This window comes from Peromyscus maniculatus, chromosome 20, assembly GCF_049852395.1.
Source record: "Peromyscus maniculatus bairdii isolate BWxNUB_F1_BW_parent chromosome 20, HU_Pman_BW_mat_3.1, whole genome shotgun sequence".
In the NCBI taxonomy this organism is placed as follows: domain Eukaryota; kingdom Metazoa; phylum Chordata; class Mammalia; order Rodentia; family Cricetidae; genus Peromyscus; species Peromyscus maniculatus.
In genome coordinates this window covers 67,684,860-67,703,095 of record NC_134871.1, presented here as the reverse complement: position 1 = coordinate 67,703,095, position 18,236 = coordinate 67,684,860, and the positions used below count along the sequence as shown (strand labels likewise).

At 41.1% G+C, this 18,236-nt stretch overlaps 1 protein-coding gene across 11 annotated transcripts in view; it reads left to right on the top strand.

Annotated features, from left to right (window-relative positions):
- The window catches only part of Senp1 (SUMO specific peptidase 1), a 67,619-nt gene that overhangs the window by 37,582 nt on the left and 11,801 nt on the right, over positions 1–18,236 (top strand). For all 11 annotated transcript variants that reach the window (XM_076556710.1, XM_006974355.4, XM_015993239.3 and 8 more), the window contains 4 exons: positions 8,691–8,729; positions 9,788–9,872; positions 10,417–10,572; positions 11,995–12,126. In XM_076556710.1, coding sequence (XP_076412825.1) covers positions 8,691–8,729; positions 9,788–9,872; positions 10,417–10,572; positions 11,995–12,126 — 412 coding nt within the window. The remainder of the gene's footprint in view (positions 1–8,690; positions 8,730–9,787; positions 9,873–10,416; positions 10,573–11,994; positions 12,127–18,236) is intronic.

The window sequence follows — 18,236 nt, the reverse complement described above, 5'->3', positions numbered from 1 at the left end:
TGTTCCAATACAGATTGTCCTTCTGAACCTCAGGGTAGTTTTGTTTTCTGTAAAGTATGAGTAATAATTTCATGTTACATATTATATTGAAGATGAACTAATGTGGAGATTCTCATGAGGCTTAACAACATATGAAACTGGGCTAGAGAGATGGCTCAGAGGTTAAGAGCACTGGCTGTTCTTCCAAAGGTCCTGAGTTCAGTTCTCAGCAACCACATGATGGCTCACAACCATCTGTAATGAGATCTGGTGCTCTCTTCTGGCCTGCAGGGATGCAGGCAGAACACTGTATGCATAATAAATCATTTTAAAAAATCATAAAACTACTATAGCAGTTTTATATACAGAGCACTGAAAACAGCTGTGTTCAAATATGCTTGTAGCTCTTGTGTGCCTCAATTATATAAGAAATGCTATGTGATCTCTTCAGAAATGCAGTTCCCTAATAATTGTCCTTCCTGAGCCAACAGATACCTCAGTCCAGTGAAGAGAAGTTTATACATTTATTCAGCCATCATGGGTCTGCTCTGTACCAGACAGTATTCTAGTTGTAGAGGATACAGTAATTTATAAATAGACAAAAATCTATTCAGTCAAATTTGTGTTTTGATATGGAATGCAGACAAACTCATGACCTGCTCATGTGAAACCCTGAGTAACTGACTTCCGTCTTTGTATCATGTAATAAACATCTTCTCGTGTTGGTTTGTTTTCTTCGTCATACACTAAAACCACACTGCTGCTGCGGCTGCGGGTTTCCGAGCTCTCTGTCTTGGTTGATATATCAGGTGCTCATCGAGCCCCAGGTGAGCAGCTTTCATTAACCTTAATGACAGGAGGAGGCAGAACAGTGTTCTCCTTGCCAAGTCACAGCCTAAGGGTGACTAGGAACTCGGAACTCTAACCCACTGTACTTTACACACCTTGAAGCTGACAGGAAGTGACTTGCTCAGAACCACAGAACTAAATGGAGCCAAGTCTCCAACTTTGAAATTGGAGCTCCATTTACTTGTTTTATGGACCTCAAAGGTTTCCTTTGGAAAAGTGTTCATGCTAGATCCCTTAGTTAGGGGTTTGCAAAGAGAGAAGGCAGTTGAGGGGGAAAGCTGTTAGAGCAGTTAGCATTCCTGTGACCCTGTCCACAAGAGCCTTGTAAACTGGCATAGGCCTGTCATCTTTGGAGTAGAGCTGATGGACATCTCTGCCGTGGCTCATCAATTCCCTTTTACATACCCACTCTCATACATGAACTTCATTCCCTCTGAGCGTTGGGTCATCCTTTTAGTACATGTTCTTAAAGTTTCAATTAGTTACTATCAGGGACTATGGGAGTCCCCAGTATAGATGGCAGGCTGAGGATTAGTTTAACCATCTAATAGGTATAGCTATATATAGTTAGACTATCTCTGTCTCCAAAAGGGAGCAGATGAGTAATCATAAAGAAATCTGTCCTTAGCTAGTATGGCATAATGTGGTTAAAAGTGTCTGAATACTATGATTGTGACTTATCAAAAAGAGATGGTTAGTTTGGAATATTACTTCTATCTATTAATCTTCGGTTAGTGGTATTAATTTTTGGTTAACCTGTATTTTAAGGAGGCATAGGTAAAGAGTTACCTGAGTAAGTCATGAGCACCTGTGGGACCAAGGCTGCAGCTGAAGCTTACCTAGTTTAAATTTGTAATCAATGCAATGTTAAACCACTAGCTATGAGAAAACAGTAATAACCCGTGTCAGGGTATACATAGCAAGACTTACATACAGAACAATTGTCGTAAGTACATGAGGAGAATATCTGATAGTACATACATTTCAGGATCATGGGCAGAACTTATACAATTGATAATAGAGCATTTTTTAAGGGCAGTCCAGCCCCTGGGCTGGAGAGTTCAGTTCACAAAGAGGGGTACGTGACAAAGGGGGCTGTAGAAATCTCTCATGGTTACTTCCTGCGGATATGGGGGCAAAGCTGGGGATCTTGAGGCCTGGAGTGCAGTGGAAACCCAGGAAGCGCAGGCTGTTTCAGGCTCTTTGAGAAACGCAGTATAGCAGAATTTTCTGTCTTGTGGGCTGGAGGTCATGATGCAGGGCTGGGCTGGACAGCACTTTGGTGTGGGCTGGAGGGTGGGGTGCAGACCTGCAGCTAGACAGCATGTCCGTGGTCCAGAGGATGACAACCTGTAACTCTTTAAATGGTTAGAATTTCTGCTGGAAACAAATATGTGTATCAATGGTAGAACATGCAGCTGAGGAGTTTTAAAGATGAGGAGTTTTAAAGAGGAAACTTTTTCTCTTAGGTGTACCTATGGAATATTAAATTCATGGTTAGCAGATAAGAGAAGGGGATACCAGGCCAGGGAGAGGGAAGGCTCCTCCCCCACCCAGAGGAGAAAAAGAAATTTTGTAAGTGGGAGATAAGAACTGTAGTTAGGTTGCATTCCTCCCAGTCCTTCTTGGTTTGTGAGCGTTGGCAAATTTTGATCTCCTGAAGTTTATAAGAACCTTCTTTTTTTTTTTTTTTTTTTTTGGTTTTTCGAGACAGGGTTTCTCTGTGTATCTTTGCGCCTTTCCTGGAGCTCACTTGGTAGCCCAGGCTGGCCTCGATCTCACAGAGATCCGCCTGGATCTGCCTCCCGAGTGCTGGGATTAAAGGTGTGCGCCACCAACGCCCGGCTAAGAACCTTCTTAATGGACAAAAGCTTAGACATGTTAGCAATATAACAGTGGTAAATTTTGTCAGAGCAAAATTATGAATCCTTGGAGCTTCAACAAAACATCAGGATAGCCAGAGATCTGAAGTGTGTCATTTATTTATCTCTCAAGTCTCATTTATCTTTTGACAAATATTAACAAAATATATTTAGAACAGAATTATTACTTCTAATGATATTTCTATGAGTTTTATATCATTGATGAATAGTTCATCAAAAGGATCTGGAATTGTATCAATTTATTCATATTCAAAACTCAATATTTAAGAATCTAGAGGTAAATAACAGCCTGTATTCAGTCTGGCAGCTTTAGAGTGCCTTTGTCCTGCAGCTGCCAATATATGGTGTGACCAGGCAATCCAGGATTTATAAAGGCAGGTCAGTGTCCTGTGAAGACATGTAGGCATATCTTCTTCCTGACAGTATGAAAACATCAGGACCTTTTCAAATACCAGTGAGAAGATCACAGAGGCTTAGGTGTAACTTTGAGGCTTGGCCTGGGGGCAATAAAGAATGCCTGTAGTGGGGGATCTGAAAAATTAAGCACCAGTTCTCAAGAGCTCTTGGAGTATATGTAAGGCCATTGTCTATATATGAGCTGTAGGCATTCTTAAAATTGAAAAGCAGTGAAATAAATGGTGTATTACTTCTTATTTTATAACTATAAATCATAAGGATGTAAGCCTTGTTGGGTGAGCTTCCATAAGGAGAGAATTTGTAATTGTTGGACAGACATAAGAAAAGGTGCCAGTATATCCTGTAGAGCTATCTGCCAATCTATAGACTCATAAGTTTCATAGTTTGATATAATATCATCTGTGTAATAAGTATATTGCAAGATATATGTGTGTATGCATACACACACACACACACACACACACACACACATATATCATTAGGTTGGGGGACTGTGGGGAAGCTATAATTGACAGTTCTGATAGTTAGTCTGTATATATAAAAGGAGGAATTCTGTTCAGTGAATGAGTCCTGGATAAACAGAACTTGCATTTCCTGCTCTGTATGTCAGCTTTGGCTTCCATCATGGCAGGGTGAGTAGGCAAGCTAAAAGTGAAATGCTGACAATCTTTAGATTGAGGAGGTATGGCAAAGAAGCACTATGACGATTATTTTTTTGATTTCTGTTGGTGGCCATGGGAGATGGCAAGCTAGGCTGTGAGATTTCCCCTTGGCTTTAATAAATTTTATTTAATTTCTTAAGGTCTTGTAACAGTCTATAAGCCTGATTTTCCTAAATAAAAAGATATTGGGTGACTTAAGGGCTGGTGGGGGCCTTATATGCCCAATATTTAAGTTTTTCCTCCACCAGACAGGTAGCAATTATAATTTTCTCAGCATTTAAAGGTCATTGCTTAACCCAGATAGGAGCATCAGATTTTCCTGAAAGGTGGTCAGCAGTGAGGGCATAGTAGCTCCTAGGACAAATCCTGACAGCCTAGGCCATGTCTGCCATTTATGATTTCTGGGATAATGGGCTCAATTATGCCTTGAGCTTGTTTACTCAAGTTCCTTTAAGTTTAAAACCCATCTAATGCATTTGAGATGATATTAGTTCTTAGCAGAGACTAATGGTACATCCATTTGTTACAATACGTCTCTTTCCCATAGTGTGTTAGGTATGGTGAACGACATATGGTCAGAATGTCATAATTTTATCTATCTGAACATCTTAATATTTTTGAGTTGCTAGCAATAATATTAGGTTGACCTAGGCCTATAAGAGATGAAGGAGTAATAGTCATCTTAAGTGCTTGGCAAATCTTTTCCTGAAATATAAGAAACAGCCGTGCTTATGTCTAGCAAGCCAATTATTTTTTCCCCTGTATTTTAAGTGTTTAGTTGGTTTGGAATATTTAATTTCCTGAACCCAGAAGGCCATATCACTGGAATCCACACCAGCAGCTCCCTTAGTCGCCGCCTTGCATGAATCTGAATTGTTTTTTGTAGAGGGTTGTACAATAATCTTAATTTCTTTAGTAAAGTCAGGATCAGCCTTTACTGGGACAATTTTTATACCTTGTACAGCAGAAGAGCTACAGCCTATATTTAGCCCCAGTGTCCCTTCTGGGGAGGTCCACAGACTCTTGTATTAAGACATATAAGTCCACTCCTAAAGCTTATATATCTCAGACCTCAATAAAAACTTTATCCAGGGGCTGGAGAGATGGCTCAGCGGTTAAGAGCACTGACTGCTCTTCCAGAGGACCTGGGTTCACTTCCCAGCACCCACATGGCAGCTCACAACTTTCTGTAACTCCAGTTCCAGAGAAGCCTCACACAGACATACATGCAAACAAAACAGCAATGCACATAAAATAAAAATAAATAAATTATAAAAATAAAAAAAACTTTATCTATAGATCTAGCAGGCATACATCCTCAGTATCTCTAGGTTATTACTGAGATTCATGTATCATTTATAACATATCTAGACGTTTATGTGTTACATTGATCTATCCTAGTAACTGTCAGTCGTATATCGTAAGTTATTTTTTAACTTTGCTAAACACTCTCTATATCTAAACCTTTATATTCCTATAAACACTTTACACCCAAAAGCATCTATGTATTAAATTTGTCAGGAGAAATAAGTGATTGATTATTGAGAATAGCCAATGTAAAGTGAATTTCTTTTAATAAAGGAACAGTAAAAGGTCATTTTGAAATCTGTTAGGTGAGCTGTCTTTAACTTGAAACTGGATAGTAAGGCAAATTATCTTTAAACCTGGTAAATGGAAATATAATCTAAATTATCTCAAAGCATAGTTTGGACAAAACCTTGGCAATAAGGGGTATGGCAGTTTTGTCCAAAGCTTAAACTTTTAAATGTTAGGTGGCTAAGTAATTAATTATATGAAATTTAGCATATATATAAATATGATTTTGTATACATTAGAGAATTTGATCATTTATGATGATCAGGTTTTAATTTGTATCCTGATAATTATCTCTAAACTTAGAACTTAGGTTTTATACCTGTCAGGTTTAGCCTTAAAAATATTAGGTTTGGGGCTGGAGAGATGGCTCAGAGGTTAAGAGCACTGCTCTTCCAGAGGTCCTGAGTTCAATTCCCAGCAACCACATGGTGGCTCACAACCATCTGTAATGAGATCTGGTGCCCTCTTCTGGTCATACATGCTGTATACAAAATAAATAAATAAATCTTCTTTAAAAAATATTAGGTTTGTACTGAAGTTATTTTAATATAGAAGCAGGAACTCTTATTCAAAAATATAGTATATGAGGAGAGTAACAATTTAATAAATCCCTTAAGGTGTATCATGAAATGATATAAGCACAGTAAAAGGCCCAAACTAAAACGGAGGAGAATTTTTTTGTTTTGTTTTTTGTAGCAGCTGCAGCCAGTTTGTCCAGTCTGTATCAAGCCAGACCGCCACCGGGAATGGCAAAGTGAGGAGAAGGGTGGAAGTGAGCTGAGATGCAGATAGCAGATAGTTAGGTTCAGAGAGAAGGCGGCAGATGTTTAGGATTCCAATCCCCAAATGTCTTCAGGGGTCTGATGAATCCATAGAGGTTATAGTAGGGCGTCCCCTAACCAGGACCTGTTTTTTTGAAATGGGTTAACTAAAGTTCTTGTACTTGGCCGAGATTTTTTGTAAATTACCAAGAACTTAAAAGTCAACCCAAGCCGGGCGGTGGTGGCGCACACCTTTAATCCCAGCACTTGGGAGGCAGAGGCAGACGGATCTCTGTGAGTTCGAGGCCAGCCTGGTCTCCAAAGCGAGTTCCAGGAAAGGCGCAAAGCTACACAGAGAAGAAACCCTGTCTCGAAAAAGCAAACTAACAAAAAAAAGCCAACCCCAAAAAGAGGAAAGAGAAAAGAACACTTTTTTAGGAGCGTTAGGATGTTACCATTAGTTTTTAAACCGGCTCTGGCTGTGAGGCTTGCATAGTTATTTAAATGAAGGATGCTGGATCAAGCTTTTAGTTAGCAATTAGAAGTTTACAGCTCAAGTTAGCTTTTGGATTTCAATTAATTTTGACAAGAAAGGCTGTTTGTAGCAGGATGTTGCTGCTAGTATGGAGAACATAGTGAACTTCATAGCTCTAGTTTAAGCACTCAGGAGGTGTTGTAGTGTGATAATATTGTGTTACCTCCTTGTAAGACCCTGAATGAAGTAACAGCAGGTTTCTCCCTAAAAGGGAAGGGTTAGAATTTCTGCCGCTTATCATAGTCTGACGGTAAATCAATTTCATAAGGTTGGCAGCTTTTAGGGGTCTCCTAAATCTTTCCTTACATTTTTTAGGAGGCCTTATGGAATTAAGATAGTCTGTTGCTTCCTTATTTAAGCTTGTAAACTGACTGAAGCGGACTGAAGTGCCTTTCATCTTAAGCCTGTGTCCTGTAACTTCTATCAAAAGCTGTTTCTCTTCAGACTCATTCTGACTATTTTTAGGGTGGGGGGGTATTCATGGCTACTCACCGCTCCAAACGGGGGTCAGTGTCCCCGGGATTTGCAGCATCCTTCGGTGAGGACTGATTGTAGCTGATACTCCAGAGATCTCCAAAAATCGAACCTCTTGAAGAGTTGAGCCTGTAACTGGGCAACCCTCTGTGAAGTGACACCTCTCTCCCTGGATATGCTCCAAACTTTACTTCCTATCAGTCCCCTGAGTACCTAAACAGTTAAGTCTGTTCGTGGTGCCAGGTATCGAGGACTAAGAGGTTCAGTCCCTCGATAGTCCCCTCCCAGGGTCTGGGAAGAATCTACAACCAGCTGATAATTAATCTTTGATGAAAAGAAATGAATCTATGTACACGAAACTCCTTAGTCCATACACTTTATTATTCTGTGATAGTTCTCTCTCTACACAGCTTCTATTCTGCTCTCATGTCTAGCTCCTTTCTTGCCTGATTTCTCTCTATATTCATCTCCTGTCCCTTCTAGGTTCTCATCCATCTAGTTCTTTCCCCTATCAGCTCCTCTCCCGTCTCCTTCTCTCTCATCTGGTTCTTCCTCATCTTGTTCTTCCCCACCTGGCTCTTCCTCATCTTCCATCTCGTTCCTCTAGTCCTCTCTTCTAGCCCTTCAATCTAGTTCTTCCCCATCTCAGTTTGTTCCTCTCAAGTTCTTACCCATCTTTTTTTTTTTTTTTTTTTTTTTTTTTTTTTTTTTTGGTTTTTTCGAGACAGGGTTTCTCTGTGTAGCTTTGCGCCTTTCCTGGAGCTCACTTGGTAGCCCAGGCTGGCCTCGAACTCACAGAGATCCGCCTGCCTCTGCCTCCCGAGTGCTGGGATTAAAGGTGTGCGCCACCACGCCCGGCTAGTTCTTACCCATCTTGTTCTTCCATTCTCTTTTCTCTTCTCTGTCCTGTGCCCTGGAAGTCCCGGTATAAAAAGGGAGGGTCTGAGCTAAATTGTGTAAAGCTATTACTTAACGTCCACCTCTCCTAGGTGGTGTCTCCTTGTGGAATTTACTGTAAGTCAGGAGACTTGCATGTGGGCTGTTAGTCCTTGGAAGTTGGGCGTCAACCTAGGCGGTGTCTCCTGTTAGTCCTTGAAAGTGGCTAAGGGAGATAGATACCTGATTCCAGAGAAAGCCTTTCCTGAGGCAGTTCTCCAAATTCCTGTAATTTGTATGTTCAGAGAGTGATGAATCCACACTGTTAGCCCTTCTAGGAAAAGTCAACTGGGAAAACTATGAAGGCACACATGATTTTCATAACAGAATACAGCTGATATATAACAAGCCAAGTAAGGCCAAAAGCTCCTTGGAATTTGGCTTCCTCTGGAGGAATCTCCTGATCCCTCCAGGTAGTGACTTTGCCATAACCAGCTGAGTTCTTATGATATAGTCCTGTGGCCCGCAGCAAGTTACCTCGTGTCAGTTGGATATCTTTTATTCCATAATTACAAAGTCATTTTACAATGATTGCTTTTGTTGGGGAAAGGATTTGAATCTCCCCTTAACTCTGTTTGTTTTCTTTCCCCATCTCTAGTCCTGCTTTCTTCCAGGCAGAGCTATGGATCAAAGAATTGTAAGTCATTGTTTTTGATATTTTTTCTTCTCATTTTATTTTCTTTTAGAAGGAAATTAAACAACTAAGATTATCCTAATTGTTTTTACTCAATAAGAATTACCTATTTGCTACAGAGAGAGTTCCAGGACAGCCAGGGACACACAGAGTAACCCTGGAACAACCAAAAACTAAAACAAAAAGAATTGTCTATTTGTACTCTTCGAGTATTGGGTTTTTAAGATTCTCTTCGAGTTACAGTAGTTTGTTTTTTTTTCAGATTTTATGTATTTGTATTTGATGTGTATGAGTGTTTTGCCTGCATGTATGTGTGTGCGTCTTGTGAAGAGGGAGCAGGATCTCCTGGAACAGGAGTTACATTGTGAACCTTCATATGGGTGCTGGGAACTGAACCCAAGTCCTCAGCGGTTCTTAACTGCTGAGCCATCTCTCCAGCCCCAGTTAGGAGATGTCTGTTTTCAGATTTGTCAACTGTGTAACAATTGCTGAAGCCAAATTGAATTGGGAACTATTCCAAAGTTAACGCTGCATAGAAAGAAAAGTAGATGCCTTTGTTCTGTCATAGGATAAACAGTTAAGTTGTTAGGGCGTCTAAGAAATAATTGAAAGCATTTAGTTTAAAGCACCAAAACCCTTTCAGTTCTCCTCAGCCCCTGGTCTTTGTGAGTCTAAATACACAATATTTAGCTGTAGCCTTGACAGTGTGCCGTTTTCTCTGGGACTCAGTTCTGCTTTTGAATTTCTAGAGTTCAGCTTTCCTTGCACCAGCCTTCTTAAGACGCACGCTTTTGAAATGAGACAATTTATTTACAAATACCCACAGAAGTCACACCTGTTATACTTAAATTACTCCAGTAAGCATGATAGAATAGTTTAAATAACCTCGTTGTTTTACTGTGTCTTAAAACGTAAGTGTGCTGAGGTCTGAGTGAGTCTGTATACAGTGTGCGCTCTGTAATGCTGGTTACCACAGTGATTGCAGAGGCGAGGTCGGGCACAGTCGGGCACAGTCGGGCTGCGATGCGGGCGTGATGCTGCTGCTCTTGTTTGTTTTCTAGAACGAGTGTGTATGACTCTCGAGCCCGGGAGAGATTCCGCCAGATTGAAGAGCAGAAGGCATTGGCACTGCAGCTTCAAAACCAGGTGAGGAGGACCGCTGAGGTGGTCACAGCCATCAGCAGCTTCAGTCCCAGGGGATCTGGCACCCTCTTTGGCCTCCTCAGAAACCAGGCACCCACTTGGTGCACATGCGTACGTGCAGGCAGAGGACTCACACATAAAAAGTAAAAATAGGGGCTGGAGAGATGGCTCAGCGGTTAAGAGCACTGACTGCTCATGCAAAGGTCCTGAGTTCAATTCCCAGCAACCACATGGTGGATCACAACCATCTGTAATGATGGCCTGCAGCCATATATGCAGACAGAACACTGTATACATAGTAAATAAATTAAATAAATAAAAATAGAGGAAATGTTTTTTGGAAAAGACTATGAAATAACTAGCACGCCCAGGTTGGAGCTGCTGGGGTTAGCTGTGCTTGAGTGATGGCTGTGCGCTCATGCAGTAGCAAAGCATTTACTTTAAATGGCTTATGTGCCAGACTGACTCACCTCACAGAAGTCCAGTGGTTCACAGAAGTCCAGTGGTCCATTTCTTTGTCCCGCTTATTGTAAAGTTCTGTCTCCAGAGATTGCAGGAACAGGAACATGCAGTTCTCGATTCCATAGAACTGCACCTTCGTGTACCTCTTGAAAAGGAGATTCCTGTCACAGCCATCCAGGAAACCGCGAAAAAAAGTCACCAGCTAACTGATAGTGAAGACGAATTTCCTGAAATTACAGAGGTAAAATGCACACTGAAAATTACATTTGGGTGGTGGTGGCGCACACCTTTAATCCCAGCACTCGACAGGCAGAGGCAGGTGGATCTGTGGGTTTGAAACCAGCCTGGTCTCCAGAGCAAGTTCCAGGACAGCCAGAGCTGTTACACAAAGGAAACTCTGTCTCAAAAAATCAGGGAGAAGGCTTGGGGAGGGGGAGGAAAGAAGGAAAGAAAATTCCTGCAGTAGAGTGTAGTGGCGCACGCCTTTAATCCCAGCACACCAGAGGAAGAGGCAGGTGGATTTCTGCATTTGAGGCCAGCCTGGTGTACATAGATGTTCCAGGCCAGCCGGAGCCGCATAATTCAATCCTGTCTTGAAAAAAAAATCTACAATTGCTTTTTGTTTAGAAAGGATGCTGTGGACAGTTCCAAACATAATTCAGTAGAGTACCTACATTTAAGTTGTATTTGTATTATGCACCAATGTTTACTTATAAAGGTGATTAAAAAATTAAGATGATTATGGGTGGGTTTTAGCAATTTCAGTGAAAAAGCATGTAGAACATTTATATATTATATTTCAAAAAATAATTTTTGTTGCTGGGTTTGGCTTGGGAGATTTTGGTGTGCTTTGAATTGAGCTCACCACTTCGTACATACTGCTTGCACCTCCAGGCCCACATAGGAAATCATTTGATGCATGTTGTGAGCTGAGAAGTACTATTTCTTTTTGTGTTTTTGTTTTTGTCTTATTTTTTAATTAGCATGCAAAGAAATGGGCTTCATTATGACCTTTTCATACATTGTTTTGTAGTGTTTCTTTTTAAGCAGTAATCATTGTGACCGTTTTGGAAGGTACTTAGAAGTCTGTGTTTGAATCCGTGTCCTCATTCACACCTCTTCCAACACTGTTGGACCTAGGGTGCACTTGGTGCCTATAGCAAGCTCGCTGCACTCGTGCCAGACCCGGGGCCCTGCATTTGATGGCCAGCACCATTAATGCGAAAAGAACCGCGTGTAACCAGTGACCATCCCATCTTCTAGTTGTACGAATTCCATAGCTTACCTTTAAAGTAAAACGAGACACAGTCTGTGAAAAGTGCACCTGACTAAAAGGTGCTCCCTTTGACTCCATGGCACCTTTGTGTCAGCTTCTGTTTCTTGGGGAACCGTTTGAACCAGAAATATAAAACGTAAAGAAGCCTTGTGAAGAGCTTGGACGTTTTGAGCAAAGGTTATTGCAGTCTTCAGGAGCTGATAGGAAACCAAGATCTGCACACTGTGTGGAAAAGAAAGAGAGGGCCAGGAGGGTGGGAGGGAGTAACCAGGAGAAAACATTAGATAGATGTAAACAGACCACGGTAAACCGTAGGTAGTGACTATCGTAAGTACAGTCTGGGGACTGGTGAGAAGCCAAACCATTATGTTTGATCTTTTGTTTCAGGAAATGGAGAAAGAAATAAAGAATGTATTTCGTAATGGTAACCAAGATGAAGTCCTCAGTGAAGCGTTCCGCTTGACCATTACACGCAAAGATATTCAAACTCTAAACCATCTAAACTGGCTCAACGATGAGGTAATCTTGCACTTACTTATATGCAAATAGTAAGTAAATAGTAAATGAAAACTAAGGGCATCATCTCACTGTTTCTTCAGATGTGGTTTAGATGACACCTGCATCTGAACCCCTCCCCCCAGGCCTCTCTGTGTGAACGAATGTGGCGCAGAGAAGGGAGGTCTCTAGAATGCTTCTGTGTGCTTACAGGCTAAGTCTCCTGAGTTCACCTGCTCTTGTACACACTGAGGGAAAGGCCGTTCACACGGGTGTCCTCACTCGGCTTCAGGCACCTGCTCTGCAGTTCATAGAGCTGAGCAGATCTTGACTGTCTGACCTTTCTGCAGCATGAGGGAATGCTGGGGATCTCTAGGTGGGAACCAGGTCTACTTCCTTTTCCTCGTCTCCTGGCTTTCAGTTACTTACATTGTTCGTGATAAGCTTTCTGAAGTAGCCTTCATCTGTTCATGATGTTTTTAAAGATGACAGTAAAAACATTAAATTGTTTTTATGTAGTTGATATGTAGCAGGAGGGGGGATGACTGCACCTCCCAGTTCCAGTTAAATAGAGGAATTAAGGCGTGATCTTTAAATTGACCTGTTCACCCTAGACCTTTAGAAACCTATTTACTTTAGAAGGGTTTACTCCTACTTTTTATTTATTATTATGTGCATATGACAAGTTGAGCATGTGAAAAAACAAAGCACGGGAAGATGAAGAAATTCCCAAGGTCATAGATGTTACAGTAACTAGCAGAGTGGGGCTCAACCCAGGCACTGGTAGTCACTGCAGACCACTGCCTCAGAGTCTGGAGTTGGATCTGTTGTGGGATTCGATGTATAGAACTTAAGACCATGCATCATGTCGGGGCCAGCAGAACTGCTCCGTTGTCTGTGGCAGTGGTTAGTCTAGAAGATAAGAATTTCAGTGGCCTCTCACTCCTTGAGTACTATTTTGAGTAGCAATGGTAAGGAACACATGATTTGATGTCTGTTAGAAACCTCACTCACATCTTTTGGCTCCTCGGGTAATAGAACACTGGATTAAATTGTAGTGGAGAAGAGCTCACCAGATTAATGAGGGGAAAAAAAGTCAACAGTAATCAAAAGTGTTCTCTTATAAATTATTTTTGGTCTATAATCATTTACCATTTCTCTTTTTCCTACCGCTGCTGGAGAAGGAAGTCAGTTATTCCAAAAGGACTGTAGCCTGTTGGTTATAAATTGGACAAAGCCTAGGGGGCAGCAGTGAGCAGGATAGAAGCTGAATTCTTGCCCTCTACTGTGGCAGTTTGCTCAGAGAGATTCCTTACAGAGGCAGTATTCATCAGGGCCTGTTTTCCCTTCCCCAGACCCACCAGAGGCTGGAGTTGGAGCATGGAGAATTAATGGCAATGAGTCATTTAGGACAGATTTGGGGAGGAGAGAGTCCTTCTTATCCCTACCACACCTGCCTAGAATGTTGGGAGGAGTGCTTTTTTTCTGAGTTCAGAGTATTAACTTTGAAAGCAGGTGGAAAGTCATACCTTCAAGATGATAACAAGAACTATTTTAAGAAGCACCAGTTTTGAAGTATCATATTTCTTAGGCTTAAATAGCCAACATTTTGATGAACTATTAAATATGCTTAAATTCTGATATTTATTTTACAGATACTTTTCTTTTTAAATTATATTTTTTCAATTCTATTCTTCTCTCAAATAAATATTCTTGTAAATAACCATTTTTGTTTTGTGTGTCCTGTCAATATTCTAGGATATATTAAAATTCTCTGTAAATAAGGTAACTCATAAATTATTCTTACCCTTGACAAAATAAAAGAAATGCTAGGTAATGAAAGGAATCAGATTTAGTTTCTAAAGAAGATAAAATCCTCAGTTCTCCAGAAGAAAAAAGGGAGGGGAGAAGAGAACACCCGGGACAGCAAGATGGCCAAGCAAGCAGAGCGGTCTGCTGCCAAGGCTGGTGACAGCATTTGATCCCCAAGACCCACAGAGTAGGAGAGAACCGACTCCCACAAATTGTCCTCTGGCCTCCACTCAGGTCTGCCATGTGCATCTGTGTCCATACAGACATGTAAATTAATAAGTGTAATAATAAAAAGAAATAAAATCCAGAAATCCTGTATTTGGGATATCTATAAAGCCATATGCTACCTTCTCCCTCTTTTTTTTTTTTTGAGACACAGTTCTCTCTACATAGCCCTGACTATTCTGGAACTATGTAGACTAGACTAACCTTGAACTCAGATCCACCTGCCCTTGCCTCCACGGTGCTAGGATTAAAGGCGTGCACTACCACTCCTGGTCCCTGATCTCTTTTTAAAAAGAAAAATAGACCTTCATGCCTGTTATTCAGTAGATTTTCAAAAATGAACTTACTAAATTCTGTATAGCTTCAGAGAACTAATTTGAGATTTTTACTGCCATATTAGAAAACCAAACTTCTCAAAAACAGACTTTGGAAACTGACTACCCTATAAAAACCAGGCACTATAAAGAACTGATAAAATTGATACTGTAGGTGAGAGTTTCTATCCTGGATCAGTAAATCGGTCAATAATGTCTAAGAAGAGGAAAGAGAGAAAAGAGAAAGCATACCCGCAGAAGTAGATGGGAAGTGGGCATGAAGAAGCAAGCATTTTCAAATGGATGTCAGTACCAACAATTACTAAATCCTAGAGATTGACTTCCCTGACTTCTAAAATCATCCACCTTTAAGAGTCTGTGTTAATCATTCTGATAAGAGGGCTGTTTTAGGTTAGATTTGCTTCTTTGAAGGCCTGGGCATTGTTTGTTTTTGTTTTTTAAACTGTAAGATAAATTTTTATTTTATTTTATCTTATTTTATGTGTGTAAGTGTTTTGCCTGAATAGATGTTTGTGCACTACACATGTTCAGTGCCCACAGAGACCAGAAGAGGGTGCTAGATTCCCTGAGACTGGAGTTAGAGACTCTTGTGAGCCACTATGTGGGTGCTGGGAATTGAACCTGGGTCCTCTGGAACCAGTGCTCTTAACTGCTGAGCCAGCTCTCCAGCCCCTTGGGCATTGTTTTATAGATCATTAAATAAATTTAGAAATACATGGGAATAATTTAGGTATTTGTATAGATAAAACTGGTTTTGCTTCTGCTCAGGATAGAGCCAGCTCTCCAGCCCCTTGGGCATTGTTTTATAGATCATTAAATAAATTTAGAAATACATGGGAATAATTTAGGTATTTGTATAGATAAAACTGGTTTTGCTTCTGCTCAGGATATTGCGAAAGGGAAAGGTTTACCCTTTCAACTTCCTTTGTATACTAAAAAAGAAAACAACAACAACAACAGTTTTCATGAGTACAGCAGTGGTCCCTGAGAGCAGTGAGGTAAAGGGGGTATATGCTATAGTTTATAAAAACGTGGTTGTGGAGGTATGACAGTAGACACCCAAGTTGAAGCATGGAAAAAGAAAGATGGCAGGATCATCAGTGAGTCCCAGGATGTTGTTAAGCAGCCTGAGTTTGCGATTGGAATCCCAGAGGCATTAGCAATGTCTATAAAAAACTGTTTAAGAACTAGCGATGGAAGGTGTCCTGAACTTGAAGCCAGGAACTGACATCTATGAAATTTAAGATATCTAGAGTAGAAGAATGTCATGCTAAAATGGATAATTTTAGCCAAAAACCAGCACTAAAGAGAAAAATAGTCAGTGCAGCAAGAGGTGGCGGGGGGGGGGGGGGGGGGGGGGCCCGGGAGGCAGAGAGAGGCACATTAAGTGCAGAGGGACAAAGAATGACTTGTTAGGATCCACACAGGCCCTAAGACATAGACGACAAACACTGTCATAAATACCCTTTCCGAGTAGGCTCTGCTCTCCTTTACTTCTTATCCCTTGTAATGTGTGTGCGTGTGCACATACCAGAGTGCATGCAAAGTCAAAGAGCAGCTGTCGGGAATCGCTTCTCTCCTTCCACTGTGGGTCCCAGGGATTGAACCCAGGTTGTCAGGTTTGGCAGCGAGCACCGTTACTCAGTAAGCTGTCTAGCCCGCTGAAAGCCATGCTTTCTTACATAGTGCTGATAGACCATTGCCATCAGACAGGTACTGAACACACATTACTTGTCCTTCAGGCACAAGAACGTCAAGTGAAAATCAGTCTGCAAAGGCGTGAAGAGATTAGCGATGTTCTCATCTCTAAAAGAACATTGACTAAAGCAGAACTAAACTATATTGTTTTAGTGGAACATATGTAAGAAATAGATGTTTGATAATTCTAGCATAAAGGAGAAAACAGAATTGAAGTTCATGCTGACTACCATCAGGTTCTCCCTTCTATGTGTAGTCGTATAATGTTATGAACATAGACTGATAACATTAAAGACCTACGTAATTCAAATCTAGAGCAGTGACTGAAAAACAAGCAAAAGTGTAGTTATAAGCTAAAGTGCAATTCAAAAATCCAAAAGAAGGAAAAAAGATAAAAAAGAAGAAATGCTACAAATGAGTCTGGTAGTAGATTTAATTCAACCTTATCAGTATCAAATCAAAATGATCTAGACCAGCCCTGTCTGGTAGCGCTACAATGTGAGCCATGTATCTTACTTTAAATTGAATGGTAGCCATTTTTAGAGAGGGGCTGGATGGGGTCCAGTTGGTAGAGTGCTTGCTTCGCACTCATGAGGCCCTGGTTTGGACTTCTAGCACTAGAAAAAAGAAAAGAAAAAGAACTAAATAAAAATTAACTCTAATATGTTTTATTTAACCCAGGTATATCCAAAATATGTCATTTTGGTTTATAGTCCATATTAAAATATTAATGAGTTATTTTACTTCCTCTTTGAAGTAGGCTATAAATTTTACATCTTAGTTTGTAATAGTCATAGCTCAGATTAGCCTTGGCTAGTTGCTATCGTATTGGACAAGTGTGAGTGAAAAAAATAAAAAAGCATTGGGTTTCAAAGTAGAAACTGTTAGACTGGGTAAAAGACGCTTCTTGTCTGTAAGAAGCGTCCTTCCCTGCACTCCTAGGAATTGAACTCAGGACCTGTGAGTGTTAGCCATGTGCTCTGTAGTGAGCCACACACCAACCATACAAGATGCTATTCTGAATGTAAGGATACAGATGGATTTACAAATTAAAGGATGGGAAAGTTATACCATGCAAGCACTAATTAAAAAAAAAGAAAGTGACTGTTAAAGTATTGGAAGTTTATTTTTATTTTTTTTTTCATTTATTTTTTTTTTAAAGATTTATTTATTTATCATGTATACAGTGTTCTGCCTGAATGTGTCCCTGCAGGCCAGAAGAGGGCACCAGATCTCATTACAGATGGTTGTGAGCTACCGTGTGGTTGCTGGGAATTGAACTCAGGACCTCTGGGAGAGCAGTCAGTGCTCTTAACCACTGAGCCATCTCTCCAGCCCGGAAGTTTACTTTAGAGTGAGGGCTGTTAGCAGTGATAGGAATCTCACAGTAACAGAGGTCAGTGTGCCCAGAAAGCTTCACAGCCCAATGCATAGACATTTTCCTGACACATTGAAAACGTGAAGCAGCGCTGGGGGAGGTCAGAGGAGGAGGAAGAACGCTGTCCGCACCCGCTCTCCCTCCGTAACCACGGGATACGCAGAACTCAATACAGGGTGAAGCAGCAGCCGGACGGTCACGTCCCTGCTTCGTTTGCCCTCCCAAGAGCCTCGTCCCCAAATCATTGCTAACAGCGAATTTACACGGGTGAACTGGAAACGAGCAGGACGATGTGTCTGCCCCTTTTGGGTGGTGGTGCGGGGGTGTCTACTTGGTTTACAGTGCCGTACTGACTATTACCAGTCGTTTTCAAAATAAAATAATCCAGAAATACTAGGACGTGGTATTTGTAACTTCACTTGGGAAGGAGAGGTCCTGGGGAAATCTCACCACCAGTGTGAGAAGAGGGAGGAACTAGGTAGAGTCCGCGTAGAGAGCGCAGGTGCACTGAGGCCCCAGCTGACCGGTGAGCCACCACTTGTAAGCCTGAGAGGCGCCTTGCAGCTCTTCACCATTGCAGTAGCCTTGCATATGGAGACAGTGTTCCTGTTTGATTGGTTGTGGGAAAGTGGAAAAGTAAGGCTACAGGGAAGTACCGTGCTCAGTGGATTTTATGGCAGAATTGA